The sequence below is a fragment of the Dendropsophus ebraccatus genome, chromosome 15 (assembly GCF_027789765.1).
Source record: "Dendropsophus ebraccatus isolate aDenEbr1 chromosome 15, aDenEbr1.pat, whole genome shotgun sequence".
Taxonomy (NCBI): domain Eukaryota; kingdom Metazoa; phylum Chordata; class Amphibia; order Anura; family Hylidae; genus Dendropsophus; species Dendropsophus ebraccatus.
The window spans coordinates 34,307,760-34,325,517 of record NC_091468.1 but is presented as its reverse complement, the minus strand read 5'-3'; the positions used below and the strand labels follow the sequence as shown (position 1 = coordinate 34,325,517).

The window sequence follows — 17,758 nt, the reverse complement described above, 5'->3', positions numbered from 1 at the left end:
CAGTGCACAGCCGCGCTGCAGTCACTGATTGGCTGAGCAGGACTGATGGGAGCCTCACATGCAGCTGCGACACAGAGCGGGTAATGTATGCTGGGGGGGGGGGGGGGGTTAAAGGAGCCGGGTTACATACTTGCAGCAGGATGTAAATTCTGCTGCGGATTTGTAACCCCATTGAAAATCAGAGTGAAATCCACTGTGAATACAGTAAGTGTGCAGCTACCTTTACAGTAAGTGCCAGAACCAGACCCGCATGGTGCAGCTGTTGATTAAGGCAGCCTGGAAAAAAAAAAAGATACAGCTGCAACATCCGGTTCTGGAACTTACCATGGGTTTATAAGGGTACATCCACACACACCACATGTGCAGTAGGTTTCACGCTGCGAGTTTCACAGTGAAATCTGCTGCAATACTGATTTCTATTACAGTGTATGGCGCTCCATTCTTGAGGCGGATTTTCATTCTGCTGGAAGAATGTATAGTGCCATAGACTTGTAAAAGATAAAGCAAACCATTAACTTAGATTTCCCCGGTAACGCTACTAGCGGTGCCCGGAAGATGTCAAAACGCTCCCATGCTTTGTGTTCTCTGTCCTTTGTAGAACATTTAGCTGCTGAAATGAAGTCTATTATTTTGGCGCATGAAACAAGCAGAGAGCCGGGAACTGGTCATCTGGGCTGCGACTAGTCACTGCTCTCTGCCTGTCAGGGAGCTCTGCAGGATGACTGACAGGAAAAGAGGTTACTTAGAAGCCTCTTTTCCTGTCAATCATCTCAGAACGCATCCTTTTTTTAACGTACACAAAAATTTAGTCTACCATGTTTTTGTGCACATTAAAAAAGCAGATGCGTTTTTTAAAATAATGGAAGTCAATAGAAAAACGAATCAAAATAAATGCACACAAGTGCAAAAACGTAGCGTAAACCCAGCTTTAGTAAATTCAGTGGGACCTGCGCCCGCTCCAGAGGTGGTGTAGGGGGGGGGGGGGGGGGGGGGCGCTTTTTTCAGAGTCGCCCTGTTGCCAAAATGGCCTAGAAACTGCCCTGGCAGGAAGACGGAACTAAAACACTGTTACTAAGCTTTCAGATGATTCGAGCTATGAAATGTAATACAGTCTTTGGAACATTATAATTATTTTTAAAATGCCTTTTAAGGGACTCTCTACCCACAATTTGTCCCCCCTCCCAAACCGCTTGTACCTTCGGATAGGTGATTTTAATCCAAGATGTGTCCTGGGGTCCATTCGGCAGGTGATGCAATTATTGTCCTAAAAAACAACTTTTAAACTTGCAGCTCTGTGCCAAACTGGCGTAGCCTAGAGGATCTGTGCCCTAACCTTGCACCACCCCTACGTCCCTCCTCCCCACCCTCTTCATCATGGAGCGCTATACAAGAGATAGGGGTGACAAACAAAAATTACAAAATCAAAACACATTATACTTGGTACATGTTAGGGTATGCATCCTAATACCAATACATCTGTATGAACCATGGAGAACATTTATCAAGACTGGCCTACTTATGCACCAGTCTTAAATAAAGCCCCTCACCCTTTTTACAGGCCAGATTTACTAAGAGGCGCACACCTCACAGTAAATCTGTCTGTCTCTGCATCTGGCGCAACAAATCTACATTATCATTATTATCATTATTTATGCCCACAAGCAGACGAAGCCATGGCTCCTCTCCCCGCCTTGAAGCCCCCCGCCCATCAGGCGAATGGGAGTTACAGCAGGCATACACCAAGGAGAAGGCAAGAATCTGCGCTTTCCCCTGGAGTATGCCAGGGGCGCAGCCTTCATAAATGTCCCCCCATATGTTCTAGGGAGATTTGTGCCTCGCAGACAATTTCTAGATGCCAAAACTATGAAATTACTGTTTTTTGGCTGCATACCTTCCACAGATGAAAGTCGAAGGCACTTGTGAAAAAGAAAAAAAAAAGTCACTCTACCTCTCCATCTCAGTTGCTTTAAGTAATGCTCCAACTTGAATATATAGAAGTATATATAATAAATGTTATTCATATCTGCAGTATTTTAACATTATACCAAAATATTGGGAATGACATTGCATGATATACTATATGGATTTGCAAAAGAAGAGCCTGTGGAGCCTCATTGAAGAGTCTCGAAACATAGGACTAGCTAGTTATCCCTCCGGGAAGGACCCAGCCAAGGGGTGGCCCCTGTAAGGAAAACACCAAAACCACCTTATTAAGTGGCCCTAAAGGTCAATGTAAGGGAAAAACCAAGGCCAGGTAACCATCCACATACAGCTGTTTTTGGGTGTTGCCCCTCATCAGTGTGGAGCAGGATTCTGGCTAGGTGGGAGCAATGCCTAGTAAAGCCATAAGAGAAACAGATCGCTGATCTCAGGCAGACCAGACAAACGATAACACTGCCGGCTGCTAGTGTAAGCGCTCAATGCAGTGAAATCCTAGGTGCATTGCCCCCTGGGAAACATGAATATGCAAAAGAAGAGCCTGTGGAGCCTCATTGAAGAGTCTCGAAACACAGGACTAGCCAGATATCACTCTGGGAAGGGAGCATTCACTAGCAGCTGGCAGTGTTATCGTTTGGCTGGTCACCCTGAGACCACTATATGGATTTATGACATGAAGGTTTTTCTTTTTTTTTTTTCTAGGAGCTGCCTGAAGTTTTCATAGATGACTCTGGGTCTCAAAATTCTTCTCTGTCTGGAAGGTATGAAATTACTTAAAGTCCGATTACTTGTTTCATTCGAAAGAGGCAACTGCCAAAGATGGAGGCTAAAGGGGCTAAATTTTGAAAGGTTGGCCACTTTATAATAAAATAGTTTAGTGTACAGTAATAGTAAATGTACTGACAGCACTTGTGTACCTCAAAGCTAAAATCAGACTTCCCTCCTCCAGGCTGTGCTGCCCTGCACTGCGGTGAGGCTGTCCATAAGTTGGCTAAGCATTAGAATCAATGGAGCCGCGTCATAGAGGGGCAGGGGTTTCCTCCCACTCGGGGCGGGCTGCTTTAAAGCGCATATGCATTCCATGGGCATCTCCTTTCTCCTTTCCTTTGACCCCTGAGGAAGTCCAGTTGGGAGGACGGAACGCGTGGGGATCTGCTGTTCACACCCCATCCTGTACCTTTTCCTGGCTTATTTTGGTGATAGCCATATATATTACTTTGGTCTCACTTTATATGTTTTATCAGTTATTTGATTTAATATTCACAGGATATATATTCTTGATAGACTATTGTTATCTATTGTTTGTGTAGGACCTAGATAAGCTCTAAATCAGAACAGAGTGTATGGTACATTTATATAGGGGTGCCATTATGGATGACACTAGACCTTGTGTCTCCATAGTTAGTCTATTTTAAGTGTTTTTAACCTTGGGACTTTCTTTATATATTTTTTGGGGTACCTGTTGGAATAAAGTACTTTTATATTTAACATATAGATAATTTTTCTGGTGTGCTAATTTACCTTATGGCATATCTTTTTGTAGTGTTTGGTTTTGGTATAATTATTTATATGCTGGTTGTTCAGCATCAAATTCTATTTTTTGGCTGTACATGCCCTGTATGTTCCTAGGATCCATGCGCATCTTCTTTCTGCAGCGCATTTGCGTTCCACACTAAGCCTCAGGCCTAATATACATTAACCCCCCCCCCAAACTGCTTATTAAATAAAAATGTAGGGGAAGGTCACACTGCGGTCCATTTAATGGATCTGTTTTTTAAGCAGTTACTTTTAACGTAATGTTTTTGTGTATGCTAAAAAAAAATTGATGTTTCTTTTTTTATAATGGAAGTCAATAGTAAAAATGGATCCACAATTGCATCCGTTTTATTCCACTGAATGTATATGTTAAATAAACATTTGAAGTAAGTGTTATATCTCCTGATGCAGAGTAAGGGCCCTATTAAATGGGCCGATTATCGTGCGAAAAATATCGTTTGAATTTAAACGATAATCGTTCTGTGTAATTGCAGGCAATGATCGAAAAATCGTTAGTATGTCGTTTTTCGTTGATTTAGATCTGAACCTAAAATTACGGTTAATCGTGCGCTGTAATTCCACGTTCATTCGCTCAAGTTCCACATTTTTTCACTAATCAATCAGTGTAATAGCACATTATCCATTGTTTTGCTGGGATCAAAAGGAATAAACAATCATAGTAACGATCGTAATAACGATCATATCTAACGACCATCGTTCTGTGTTATATACTGAACGATTTCAAGTTAACGATAAACAATCTCGTTTGCGATCGTTTATCGTTAAACAATAAAAATCGCTTAGTGTAATAGGACCCTAAGAATCATTATTGTGCTGCCTTTACCTTAGTCAGCAAAAAGCTGGTGAAAGGTCTGCTTTAAGATTCTACTCATTTGTGTTTTAGTTATTTTCTAGTTTCAGGTTGTTTACAATGTTCAGAAAATCACAACATTTTGACTATTCTATTCTATTGATGCAAGGGAGTGGAGAATGGGTTACAACTAGTGTTGAGCGTATCTGTATGTTCAGCGACATTATCCGAACCCAAATGCTCAGTGTTTTATTCCCCGCAGCCGCAGAAGTTGCATGCCACCCTAGGGCTGCCAGGAAAACATGGCTGTATTCATGTTTAACACGACTCCCTAGGGCGGCATCCAACTCCTACAGCCGCAGGGAATTAAACTCTGAGCATTCGGGTTTTGACAACTTTGCCAAACCTAAAACTTTTGGAAGATCCGCTTAAAATTAACAAATTAAAACAGATGTAACAAATTACAAGAGATCAGTTACAAATATTGTAAAAATGAAAGCTACGATGCCAGTCTGCCTGGCAGCCCACCCATCACAGTCACAAATGACACTTTTTAGGTTGTAAATATTAATAATATAAATGGTTATGTCATTTTCAGTGCTGGGGGAGACTTCAGTGGTAACAGAAGCTTTTCTGAAAATGGATTCTCTAATTCAGCATCTTCAACTTCTGAGGTATATCTAAGCAAGTAGATAGAAATACGATATCCCTTAAATTGCTTAAAGCGACTCTGTACCTGTACAACCTGCCCCCCCCCCCCCCCCCAAACCGCTTGTACCTTTAGATAGCTTCTTTTAATCCAAGATCCGTCCTGGGGTCCGTTCAGCAGGTGATGCAGTTATTGTCCTAAAAACAACTTTAAACTTGCAGCCCTGTGTCAAAATGCTGTGGCCTAGAGTTTCTGTGCCCTAACTTTGCACCACCCCTCCGTCCCTCCTCCCCACCCTTCACATAATTAGGAATGCCACTGGCAGGATTTTTCCTATTCCTCTGCAATGAAAACTGCACAGGTGCCTTAACGATCCAGCCCATGTGCCGTGCTGACACAGGTGAGGAATAGGAGAAAATCTGCCTGGAGCATTCCTAATCTTGAAGAGGATGGGGAGCAGGGACAGAGAGGTTGTGCCAGCTTAATGCATAGTCACTCTAGGCCACGCCAATTTGGCACAGGGCTGCAAGTTTAAAAGTTGTTTTCTTAGGACAATAACTGCATCACCAGCCGAACGGACCCCAGGACAGATCTTCGATTAAAAGAAGCTATCCGAAGGTACAAGCGGTTTGGGGTGGGCAGATTGTGGGTACAGAGTCACTTTAATGACAAACTTGTATGCTTCTATGAAGCGTGTGAGTTGAAGTTGTTTTTTCCTTAGTATGGTGCAATGAGCATTAGCATTCACAGCTTTCTAAATACTGGATTTTACCATTATGTAAGTGAACATTCACACTGAGCAAAAGTGATGAAATTTCAAGCAGAGCCCACGCTGTGGACGCTGCTTCAAACTCTGCTTGTCCCCACTGTTTCAATAGGATTTCTTGTGCACCTTCAGCCTCCACTCAAATAATTAACAAGTCAGTTCTTTGAGTGGACAGTGGAGGTGCGCAAGAAATCCAATTGAATCAATGGGACAGGCTGAATTTCAAGTGGCGTCCCAGCGTGGGCTCGGCTTGAAATTCCGCTACTTTTCCTCAGTGTGAACAGACCCTAACATGAGAAATCTCTCAAACTATAAGTAATTTCCAAACTACATATCGGGGGTCTATAAATCATTGAAGTAATAAAGACTGCAATCTAAAATGTAATTTTTTTTTTTTTTTACTTGAGGTATCCACTAATATACGTGAAAACATATTTTCCATGTAACAGATGTCCATAGCATTTAAGTTTAATATCCCAGTAATAGGCAAGTAAGTTCTTTATAGGTATTTTCTAGTGAAGATTCTTTTTAGCTTATAAGTGCTATTATTTTGCTATATTGTAATGATATTATATCTAGAAAAGAAGGTTTCTATTGCCATTCTTGACACGTTAATACTAAAAACTGATTGTAATAAAAACTTTAATATTGTTACTAGTGCCAGTACCTGCAGGACCCTGTCTCATTACTCACACAGTTCTGCATAAAGAAAAAATGGATAGCTGAATTTATAGATTGTGAGCAGAGTGGACCGGCTCATAATCCTCAGTAAGTAAAATGATGCCCATTGTTTAGAGGGAATGCTAAAACCTCTTTGGGGAATCTAGTCTCCCAGTTTGTGATATGTACAGTAAGCTGGAGCTTTAACTCCAGGGAATAATATGATCTTGCAAAGTGTGCAGGAATCCAGACCATAATGACATAATAAACATTCACCACAATGTCATGATCGCTGTAGTTAATCATAATTTCAGAGATACTGTGTCTTTTTTCTAACCTACAAGAGAAACAGATCGCGGATCTCAGGAAGACCAGCCAAACAATAACACTGCCGGCTGCTAGTGAAAGCGCTTAATGCAGTGAAATCCAGTGACACCACCATATTAAGTCAGTGTAATGACAAGGGAAATACCAAGGCTAGGTATCCATCCACATACAGCTGTTTCGGGGTGTTGCCCCTCATCAGTGTGGAGCAGGATTCTGGCTAGGTGGGAGCAATGCCTGGTAGAGCCATAAGAGAAACAGATCGCTGATCTCAGGGAGACCAGACAAACGATAACACTGCCAACTGCAAGTGAAAGCACTCAATGCAGTGAAATCCTAGGTGCATTGCCCCCTGGGAAACAGGAATATGCAAAAGAAGTGCCTGTGGAGCCTTATCGAAGAGTTTCGAAACACAAGACTAGCCAGATATCCCTCCAGAAAGGACCCAGCCAAGGGGTGGCTCCTGTAAGGAAACCACCCCTTGGCTGGGTCCTTCCCAGAGGGATATCTGGCTAGTCCTGTGTTTCAAGACTCTTTGATGAGGCTTTACGGACTCTTCTTTTGCATTTTTTAACCTACAGTAACTGATATTGTTCTTTCGTTCTCTAACAATGTGAACATACAGAATGTCTTGCAAAGTAAAGATCGGATCCAGGTGCTATCCTGAAAGTAACATGAGAAAGACAAAGAAACAGGCAAAAAAGGAGGCTGCGTTTCTTGCACTGAAGGAACTGAGAAGCGAGTTTCCGCATGATATTCCGGTATGATTTTCTTGAGCATTTTATCGTGCCCATAGTGTTTCCTGCAGACGCTGCACAGATGGTCACTTTTGTAAAAGATTTATCACATAGTAATCATGCCTTAATGTACAGTATACATCACACATCTTCCGGAATATATGAAAATAGCTACAAAAAATTAAAGAATTGCAAAATAGTCCGACATAACTATTAGCCTTATGTAACAAAGTCTTATTGCACACACGCCAACTCCTTATACTTGTTGCTGCAAGTTAATGCAAATCCCCATTGATAAATTTGACACTGACAAACTCCAAGTACAACAAGGAACTCCGATCCAATCTTCAGGGGGTATTTTCAGTAGCTTTCAGCATAGCTTGCAGTCCTACACATGCCTGAATGGGAAAGGTAAAAATTAGAGATGAGTGCAATTCCTGCATGCTCGGGCTCATCCAAGTCTGAGCTTTTGGCATTTGATTACTGGTGGCTGAAGAAGTTGGATAAAGCCCTAGGGAGTCCAGGAAAACATGGATACAGCAGCTCTATCAATGTTTTCCAGGAATTTCTAGGCAGCATTCAACTTCTTCACTGATGGTAATAGCATGCCAAATGTTTGGACTCTGGTGGAGCCGAGTATGCAGGTTTCACTTATCTTTCCCTTATATAAGTGTACATCCATGCATTAAGTGAACGTATACCATACATTCAAGCAGCAAGAAGAAAAAGCATTGCACAATCATGTGTTCCATAGACAACCTCACCTTGGCTTTGGAAACTAATTCTTGCACGTGCAAGGATAAAAATCCTTTTATCATTAGAACACACAGTAGTATTAGGCTTTTAACAGGGTTTCAATTTACTTTTAGGACTTGACAAACCTTTTGATAAATGGTTCAGAGATAGGACAGTCTTCTGCCTCAAGGTAAGATAACAGATGCATGAAAGAAAAATTTGTGGTTGTTCATTAAAGGGATTGACCACTTTATAGTAAAATAGTTCAGTATACAGTATTAGTAACTGTACTCACTGCACTTTCTGACAGCAACTCCTTGTGTCTTTCACAGCACTGAAGTCAGGAAAGCCTCCTCCAGGCTGTGCTGTCCTGGTCTGTATGCTGAATGGTAATTCTGTCTATAAGATGGCCCAGCATGGAGGAGCATGTGACCATGCCCCGCCCCCAGTATCGACCACTGAGCCTATATATAGCCTATGGAGGGTCGGGCATGGTCACATGCTCTTCCATGCTTGCCCATCTTATAGACAGAATCACCATTCAGCTTACAAACCAGGATAACACAGCTTGGAGGAGGGGAGTCTCATTTTAAATCACTAGCCTCTTTTAGTAATACTCAATTCACACAGTTATGACACTTACCGTTGTGGACAAAATACTTGATATTATTGAATGTTTAGTATAAAAATCCAATAGGTGTGATGCACCAGATTTTCAAGAAGAGCTTACCTCTAATTCTGGGCACATCTTTGGCTCCCTTGTGTCTCTCTGAAATCTATTCAAAATGTTCTAATTTTAACCAGGGTATGGACACTTTTTTACACCTCAGATGGAAATGTATAATAAATTTTTGACTTGTCAACATTAGAGATGAGCGAACCTGGAGTCCATCCGAACCCGAACTTTCGGCATTTGATTAGCGGTGGCTGCTAAAGTTGGATAAAGCCCTAAGGCTATGTGGAAAACATAGACAACCTTAGAGCTTTATCCAAGTTCAGCAGCCCCCGCTAATCAAATACAGAACATTTGGGTTCGGTTCGACTCGAACCCGAACCCGGTTCGCTCATCTCTAGTCAACATACATGCAGAGAAATATAGAATACAGGGAGACTTACTATTACTTTTATACCTGTGTGATAATTTTACCTTTGCTTCACTGAGGTGGACTTCAAGGATTAGAGGGCGGCCATTTTCATGAATCAAAGTATTTTCCTTAGCAGATTCCTAGTAATGCCAATGTTCCACATAGGCTTCATAACTGAAGGGGAGATCAAGAGAGATATCAAGGGAATATTGCTGCTGCTCCCTATTGCTGTCCTTTTTGACTGCTAAAGTGTACCTGTCACCACATCCAATTCTTTAATGCTAATGCTATTTGTGTGTCTTTTCTTAGTCATGTCCACAATGACCGCATTAATCCATCATCAGAAAGCGGACTGCCTAGCAGTGCAACCCCTGATTCTGAGGTAATATGCTGGTCACTCATTTCATATTGCTAGAGCTTTGTAAGTAACTACTGCACAGCCAAATACTTTAGAGTGAATTTATTGCAGAATGTTACTTGAAGGCAATAGGTAAAGACCTGCAACTAGTGATGAGTAAACTTGCTAAAAGTTTGGGTTTGGCAAAGTTAATCCAAACCCTAACCCACTGCATTTGACTCCCAGCATCTGCAGAAGTTGGATGCAACCCTAGGGCTTCCAGGAAAACATGGTTACAGCCTATGGCTATGTTCACACATGAAATAACGACCAAAATACTGAGAAAAAATACTGTGTGGGAACATAGCCCATAGCCGTATCCATATTTTCCAGCACTCCCTAGGGTGGCATCCAACTTTTAGTCAAATGCCAAGCTTGTGGGTTCGGACAAACGTTACCAAACCAAACTTTACTCATTTGCTCATCACTACCTACAACATAAATTTACAAGCTGCATATATCTACATTGCAGGTCAATGGCATATTCAAATATATGCAGATATTCCGCATTCAAATCGACAGTGTTCCATTTTAACCCTTTCATGACCAAGGTCACTGATGACTTGGTTAAATTAATGCAATGTTCCTCCTCGCCTTCTAAGAGCCATAAAACTTTTATTTTTCCACCTACAGGGCTGGTTGGTGTCATTTTTTTTGCGCCATGATCTCTAGTTTCCATTAGTATCATATTGGTGTACAAGAAAATTTTTGATTGCTTTTTATTAATTTTTTTCTCATATATAATTTAAAAAATCAGCAATCCTGGTGTTTTTCTTTCCATTTACATTGTTCACTGTGTGGGAACAATAATGTATTATTTTAATATAGCGGACAATTCCGCACGCTATGATATATAATGTTTTATTTATTTATTTTACATATTTTAATTATTATAATGGGCAAGGAGGTATTTTAAACTTTTATTGGGGGGGGGGGGGTTACACTTATATTTTACAGTTATGCATCGTTTAACCCCGTTTAACCCCTAGAGGACCCTGGATGTACCGATACGTCATGGCTGCCTGTCACCAGAGGACCAATGACATACCGGTACTTCATAAGCTACTGCAGCGCTGTTAATTACAGGGTGCATTGCGGCGTTTAAGTGTAAGTGACAGGAGCAGCTCCTGTCACATACTGATTGGGTCCTCCGCAGTGTGACTGTCGGATCACCGGAGGTCTCTTACCTTCCTCCATGCGGTCTGCTCATTGAGGCTTAAAGGGGTAGTGCGGCGCTAAAAAAATTATTCACAAAATAACACACATTACAAAGTTATACCACTTTGTAATGTATGTTATGTATGTGAATCGCCGCCTTCCACCGTGTTCCCCCACCACTGCACGTGGACGCGTCATCAGCTGCTCAGCCGCGATTGGCTGAGCACAGTTATGCTCAGCCAATCGCGGCTGAGCAGCCGATAACACGGCAGAGGGGGGACGGCTGCAGCGATTTGGCCAGCCTCCCGAAGATTACATAGTTGACAGAAGATTGGGGACGGGGACGACGCGCGTCAGGTATGTATGGTACACTACACTTCCGGGTCCTCGTGCGGGGGTGGGGGAACACGGGGAAGGGGGCGAATCACATACATAACATACATTACAAAGTTGTATAACTTTGTAATGTGTGATATTTTGTAAATAATTTCTTAGCGCCACACTACCCCTTTAATGAGCAGAGCGCCTATTGCACTGGTGATGGATCAGTGTGTGCAATCTAATCACAGCATGTAAAAGTCCCCTAGGGGGGCTTAAAATGTGTAACAAAAAGAGTAAAAAAAATTCAAAATACACTAAAGCCCCTCCCCGAATAAACATAAAAATGACCCCGCTATCTCATTATATAAATAAAACATATAAAAATAGATAAATGAATACTATATATTATATACCGTAGTGTGCGTAATTGTCCGATCTATTAAAATATAACAATAGTCATCCCGTATGGCGAACGACGTAAACGAAAAGAGGAAAAAAAGCGGCAGAATTTCAGATTTTTTGTTACGTTATATACATAAAAAAAGTTATAAAAAGTGATCAAAACATCCGATCTACACAAATATAGTGTAGTGTATAAATATAGTGTCATAAATAATATTTTTGGGTTTCCATCATAAATGTTATGGTAGAATGAAAGGTGCAAAACATGACAAAGTACACCTATTCCTGAAAAAACAAGCCCTTACATGGCCCTGTAGATAGAAAAATGAAAGTGCTAGAGCTAGGGGAGGAGGAAAAAACAAACGCTAAAATGAAAATTGGCGTGGTACTTTGGGTCATTTTGGGCTTGGTCTTCAAGGGGTTAATGACGGGCAGCTGCGGGATCAACTGATATCAGAAAGTTTAACAGATTTTAAATTACTTCTATTTAAAAATCTCAAGTCTTCCAGAACTTATCAGCCGCTCTATGTCCTGCAGGAAGTGGTGTATTCTTTCCAGTCTGACACGGTGCTCTCTGCTGCCACCTCTGTCCATGACAGGAACTGTCCAGAACAAAAAAGGTTTTCTATGGGGATTTGCTACTGCTCTGGACAGTTCCTGTCACAGACAGAGGTGGCAGCAGAGAGCACTGTCCTGGATTGGAAATAATACACCACTTCCTGCAGGACATACAGCAGCTCAGAAGTACTGGAAGATTTGAGATTTTTAAATAGAAGTAATTTACATATCTGTATAACTTTGTCACATCATTTTCCCCCAAAGTACCCCTTCAATATATCTATTGTGTGTATAGTAATGAAGGAACAGTGGGCACTGCCTAACCTCCTAGGTCAGTGTTCCCAACTGGGGATGGTGCAGCTACTCCTGAGGTTCTCAGCTTGTAACAGGCATAAGTAAAAATGCTTTAAGTGGTGATCAATGAGAAAATATAAAGTATCCATATATTTGAAATCAATGCACTCACCCTTAAACTGACATCTATGGTGATGCACATAGACAAAAGAGTGTTCTGTTGGCTTCCAGTTTTAGGATATATTCATATAGCTAAAAAGATGGCATTTCACAGATGTTAACATTGCCTTATTCTAACTAGTTCTATGCGTGTGTATAATGTTCATTGTTTCTATACTGAAAATTGTTATATTTATGTTGTATGTTGTATTTTAGTTTACACCACACTCTTCAGGCCTGACACCTACAAATCCTCAGAGGCAAGTCTGATTTATGAATTTATAGGAAGCATATATTAATGTGATGAACATATTTCATAATGCATCATTTGCTTGGAGAACACTGATAATCTAATACAAACTTGTGTGGTGGTGTCACTAGCACTTGACATCTACTACCCCAGATACCCTGGATGAAATGTATATGGCAAAAACTCTATTTTTTCCATAAAGTATTGTGCTCCTAGAGTTTTGCATTATGAATTCCATGACTAGTATATGGCTAGTAAACCTGTGTGGTGGTGTCACTAGCACTTGACATCTACTACCCCAGATACCCTGGATGAAATGTTGCTTACTGAGACATAAGGTAATAAAAATGTCAAATTATTTTCATTATTTTTATATTTTCCCCATCATTCTGCACTCACTACCCTATGATGATAAAATGAAAACAGAATGTTAGATATCTTTGCTAATTTTTTGAAAAAGGAAAAGTTAAAGGACAACTCCGGCGAAAATTTTTTTTGGCTTATTTAACACACATTACAAAGTTATATAACTTTGTAATGTGGTTAAATACCCGGTCTGGCCCCCTGCCCCCACTTTCCGACCCCCGACCCCGGAAGTTAAAGAATGTATACATTACCTATTACGGTCGTCACGGTCCTCTTCTCTGGTGTCGGGTGACGTCAGAGCTGGGGGGCGGTCCGGGTCTTCTTCCTCTTCGGCGTCTTCATTGAGAATGAATGGGAGAGAAAAGGCTGCTGGTGCACATGCGCACCAGCAGCCTTTTCATTGGCTGGAGCGCATCACATGGCTTCCAGCTTGCTCAGCCCTGATTGGCTGAGCTTGCTGGAAGCCATGTGATGCGCTCCAGCCAATGAAAAGGCTGCCGGTGCGCAAGCGCAGTGGCAGCCTTTTCTCTCTCATGGACCCGGAAGCAAGAGACATCGCTGGACGGCGGACGCAGGTGACGGTGAGGCGGACGGTGGGCGAATGGAGTGACGATCGTCACCGGAGGGATGGTAAGTATGGTGTCTGTGTTTTTTGTTTGTTTTTTTGGGGGGGGTCCCGCCGGAGTTGTCCTTTAACTCTTGCACCGAAGTATACGGATCCTTTACCGAGTACTGTACTTGGTGAAAACACCTTTGTTCAGTTTCCCTGTTCCAGCTACCAAAAAACACCCCCACAGCAAAATGCTGCCACCTCCATAATTTAATAAAGGGATGGAATTAGGAAGATGATGGGCAATGCCTGGTTTCTTCCAGATATTACACTTAGAATCAAAGCCAAAAAGTTAAATTTTGGTTTCATCAGATGAGAGAATCTTGTTTTTCACCATGTGAAATTTGTCTTTTCTTGAGGAGAGGGTTCTTTCTGGCCACTCTACCTAAAGTCAAGATTGGTGTAGGCTTTAGTGATTGTTGACCATCTGGATCTTTAAAGCTCAGTTACCTTCTTGGTTACCTTCTCCCTTGACTATCTAAATTGTTGGGGCAGCCTGTCCCAATAATTAAGGTTTTTGGGGTCCTGGTTTTTGTTGCAAAGTTCTTCCGCTTGGAGGCCACTATGCTCTTGGGAACTTTCAGTGCAGAAGAAATTTTTCATACCCTTCAAATCAGTGCCTTCATACAATTCTGTTTCTGAGCTCTACAGGCACTTCTTTCCTCCTCATGACTTTGCTCTGATATAAAATGGCAGCTGTGATACCTTGAAGAGTGTGTCTTTCCCAATCATGTCAAGACTGCTGGATTTACAACAATTGCTAAGTTTTAGTTTTCTTTTTCAATAAATTTGCAAAAATGACAAGAATTTTGTTTTCACATTATGGAGTAATGAGTGCATAATAATGGAGGAAAAGGCCTCAACATAACAAACGGTGAAAAAAGTAAGAAGGTCTGAAGACTTCATACAAACTCAAGAGAACCATAAAAACTAAACAAAACATACCTGATGCACATCTGCAGCACTGCTCTCCAGCTTGTCTTCTCCGCTGGTGTGCTGGAGCACTATGGTGACTGGAGGTATAATGTTGACTTTGGCCACAAGAGTGATTGACTGGACGGGGAGCCAATGGCACCTCACTGTCAAGCACATCTCCTGATTGGGAGAACATACTGTTGAAAAGCCAGACACAGCACCTGGCTGTACTTGCTGGGTGCTGGCAGCGGCCGAGGATGGCTAGCAGTACGTCCAGAGGGATCCATGCTGAAATTCCAGACGAAAATAAAACAAGATCTATAATTTCCTGATCTATTCTCTGGTGCCTAATAGAACCCTATTGGCCGACAAATTTATACAGATTTCCTGATAAGAAATAAATGCACATGTACGTGTTAGTATTTACAGTAAGGAAACCATCAGTAGTGTTTTCAGGAAAAAACACTAGGATCAGGGGAAAAAAAAACCTAAATGATGTTACCAATATATCCTCTAGGAAGACATTTCAAATTTCAAAAAGTTTTAAGATGTGCATCAGTAGCAGTCCGGAATCCCAGATGCACCTATAGACTTCTATAGGATCACACATGCTGTAATTCTGGAAAAAAAAAGTTCTATAATTCCCTGACCTATTTTCTGGAATGGAAACCCATTGCGGAAAAATTAAAGGGTGTCAATGGACGGAGTCGTTAACCTGCATTTTTGAAAGTTGCATGTAGAACTGTGTACTGGTTTTAAAAGCATATAATAAAATATTTTGAGCAGTATCATGGTATATACTGTATATTATTGCATTTAGGAAGGTGTGCATTAGTAAGGATCAGATTTTCCTGACTTGGTCATCATTGTTACTTTACAGTTTTTGTAATAATTAACATGCATCATTTTTTCTTTCTAGGCAAAACCTAAATATCGGGCTAAACCAACCAATATCTACAGATTCAGGGGTAAGTTGTGCTACTTAAAGAGGTTGTTTAGGCAGGAGAGTTTTTACGTATGTGCCTGCGGGGGGTAGGGGGGGGGTGATTATAAACAAAAACATGCACTCACCCTCCTGGATCCTGTGCAGCCAACAGTATAATACTGCACTGTCTCTGCTGTGTGGCATCTTTTGGGTCCAGGGGTTGTGACATTGTAGGTCTGCAAAGCCAATCGGCAGATGCAGTGGTGTCTTGCCTCAGCCTGATTGGCTGAGGGGATCTGTGGCAGTGGCAGACACAGGTTCCCTTGCAAGTTAATGTTTTTAGTCACCCCCTTCCTGGGCATATACTTAAGTGGATGTATCATCAGGTACATTCGCTTTAAGTGTAGCATATCAAAAGAACTGCGCTGGTGCGGGGAACCGGGCCACAGTTCAAAAGAAGAACCGCTGCAGCGGCTTCCTGTTGCTATTCTATTGATATGCAACACTTAAAGTGAATGAACCTGATGGTACATCTGCCTGGAAACACCCTTGCCTGGAAACCCCTTTAAAATATTAAATAAAAGAGATAAATAATTGAAGAAAGACTGTATAAAATATAAAACAAATAACTTATGCTAGTATCTAACACCAAGATCTAACTTCAGTGCTTCTACAGCACTCAACATTTATTGCTACTAGTGTATCCCATGGACATCCATGGATATGATTAGTATATTAGTATTAAGAAATTGAAATCAAAATATCACCGTAAATTAAGGGGAAAAATATGGCCATTTTTCTTTTCTAATAATGTGCTACATTAGGGTACAAACCCACTTGACGTATTTGCTGCGTGAATCAGTCTTAAAAATAAGCAGGCAAAACGCAGGTTGGCTTTATACAATTGTTCTGCGTTAAAATACGCAATTGCGTATTTTTGAAGCGTGAAGCTACATGCGTTTTTCGCACAGGTTGTTAACAAGTGATGCTTTGCTAACAACAAGCTTCACGCTTCAAAAATACGCAATTGCGTATTTTAGCGCAGAACAATTGTATAAAGCCAACCTGCGTTTTGCCTGCTTATTTTTAAGACTGATTCACGCAGAAAAAACGTCAAGTGGGTTTGTACCCTTAAAGCGACTCTGTACCCACAATCTGACCCCCCCCAAACCACTTGTACCTTCGGATAGCTGCTCTTAATCCAAGATCTGTCCTGGGGTCCGTTTGGCAGGTGATGCAGTTATTGTCCTAAAAAACAACTTTTAAACTTGCAGCCACGTGCCAAACGGGAGTGGCTTAGAATATCTGTCTCCTAACTTTGCACAACCTCTCCGTCTCTCCTCCCCACCCTCTTCATCATTAGGAATGCCACTGAAACATTTTCTCCTGTCTGAACATTGCACAGGTGCCTTAACGATCCAGCCCATGTGCTGGGCTGACACAGGTGGGGAATAGGAGACAATCTGCCTGGAGCATTCCTAATGATAAAGAGGGCAGGGTGGAGGGACATACACAACCTAGGCCACGGACGTTGGGCATGGGGCTGCAAGTTTAAAAGTTGTTTTTTAGGACAATAACTGCATCACCTGCCGAACGGACCCCAGAACAGATCTTGGATTAAAAGCAGCTATCAGAAGGTACAACCGGTTTGGGGGGGGGGGGTCAGATTGTGGGTACAGAGTCGCTTTAAACTTTTTGGATTAAATAGCCAATGTTTATTTTTACGTTGTCTGACAGACAGACGTCTTTGTATAGATTTTAACGTGGCATAATACCTAAGAAAAACTGAAGTACTTTTTACTTATTTTACAGTGATATTTTGACTTATTCTTCTGCGGGTTTAGAACCCAAACCTAAGAATGCAAACGTTGGAAGCTGTTTGCTATCCAAAATCTGCCATATCAATGATTAAATGTTCTATTTTTTCCATAAAGTATTGTGCTCCTAGAGTTTTGCATTATGAATTCCATGGCTAGTATATGTTCCAAAGTACAAAACCATTGCTTCTGATTGTATTTCCTATAGAATGTACATATGGGGGAATCTATTAATGCTGAAAATTTTCTGTTTATGCCTAGGGAGAATCTCTTTTATCTTCAAGTGCAAAAAACAGTGCTTCAAACAGAGCGCAAAGGTATTATTATTAATATTGATGTAGTAGG

The 17,758-nt window shown here is 41.3% G+C and overlaps 2 protein-coding genes across 2 annotated transcripts in view; one reads left to right on the top strand and one right to left on the bottom strand.

Moving 5' to 3' along the window:
• Positions 1-17,758, bottom strand: part of LOC138774382 (centromere protein H-like) — an 89,980-nt gene that overhangs the window by 53,682 nt on the left and 18,540 nt on the right. The gene's annotated exons all lie outside the window — the stretch shown is intronic.
• Positions 1-17,758, top strand: part of LOC138774377 (interferon-induced, double-stranded RNA-activated protein kinase-like) — a 46,386-nt gene that overhangs the window by 19,141 nt on the left and 9,487 nt on the right. The window contains exons 7-15 of the mRNA XM_069955171.1: positions 2,641-2,699; positions 4,884-4,959; positions 6,359-6,468; positions 7,310-7,445; positions 8,291-8,346; positions 9,551-9,623; positions 12,747-12,790; positions 15,591-15,639; positions 17,675-17,730. Coding sequence (XP_069811272.1) covers positions 2,641-2,699; positions 4,884-4,959; positions 6,359-6,468; positions 7,310-7,445; positions 8,291-8,346; positions 9,551-9,623; positions 12,747-12,790; positions 15,591-15,639; positions 17,675-17,730 — 659 coding nt within the window. The remainder of the gene's footprint in view (positions 1-2,640; positions 2,700-4,883; positions 4,960-6,358; positions 6,469-7,309; positions 7,446-8,290; positions 8,347-9,550; positions 9,624-12,746; positions 12,791-15,590; positions 15,640-17,674; positions 17,731-17,758) is intronic.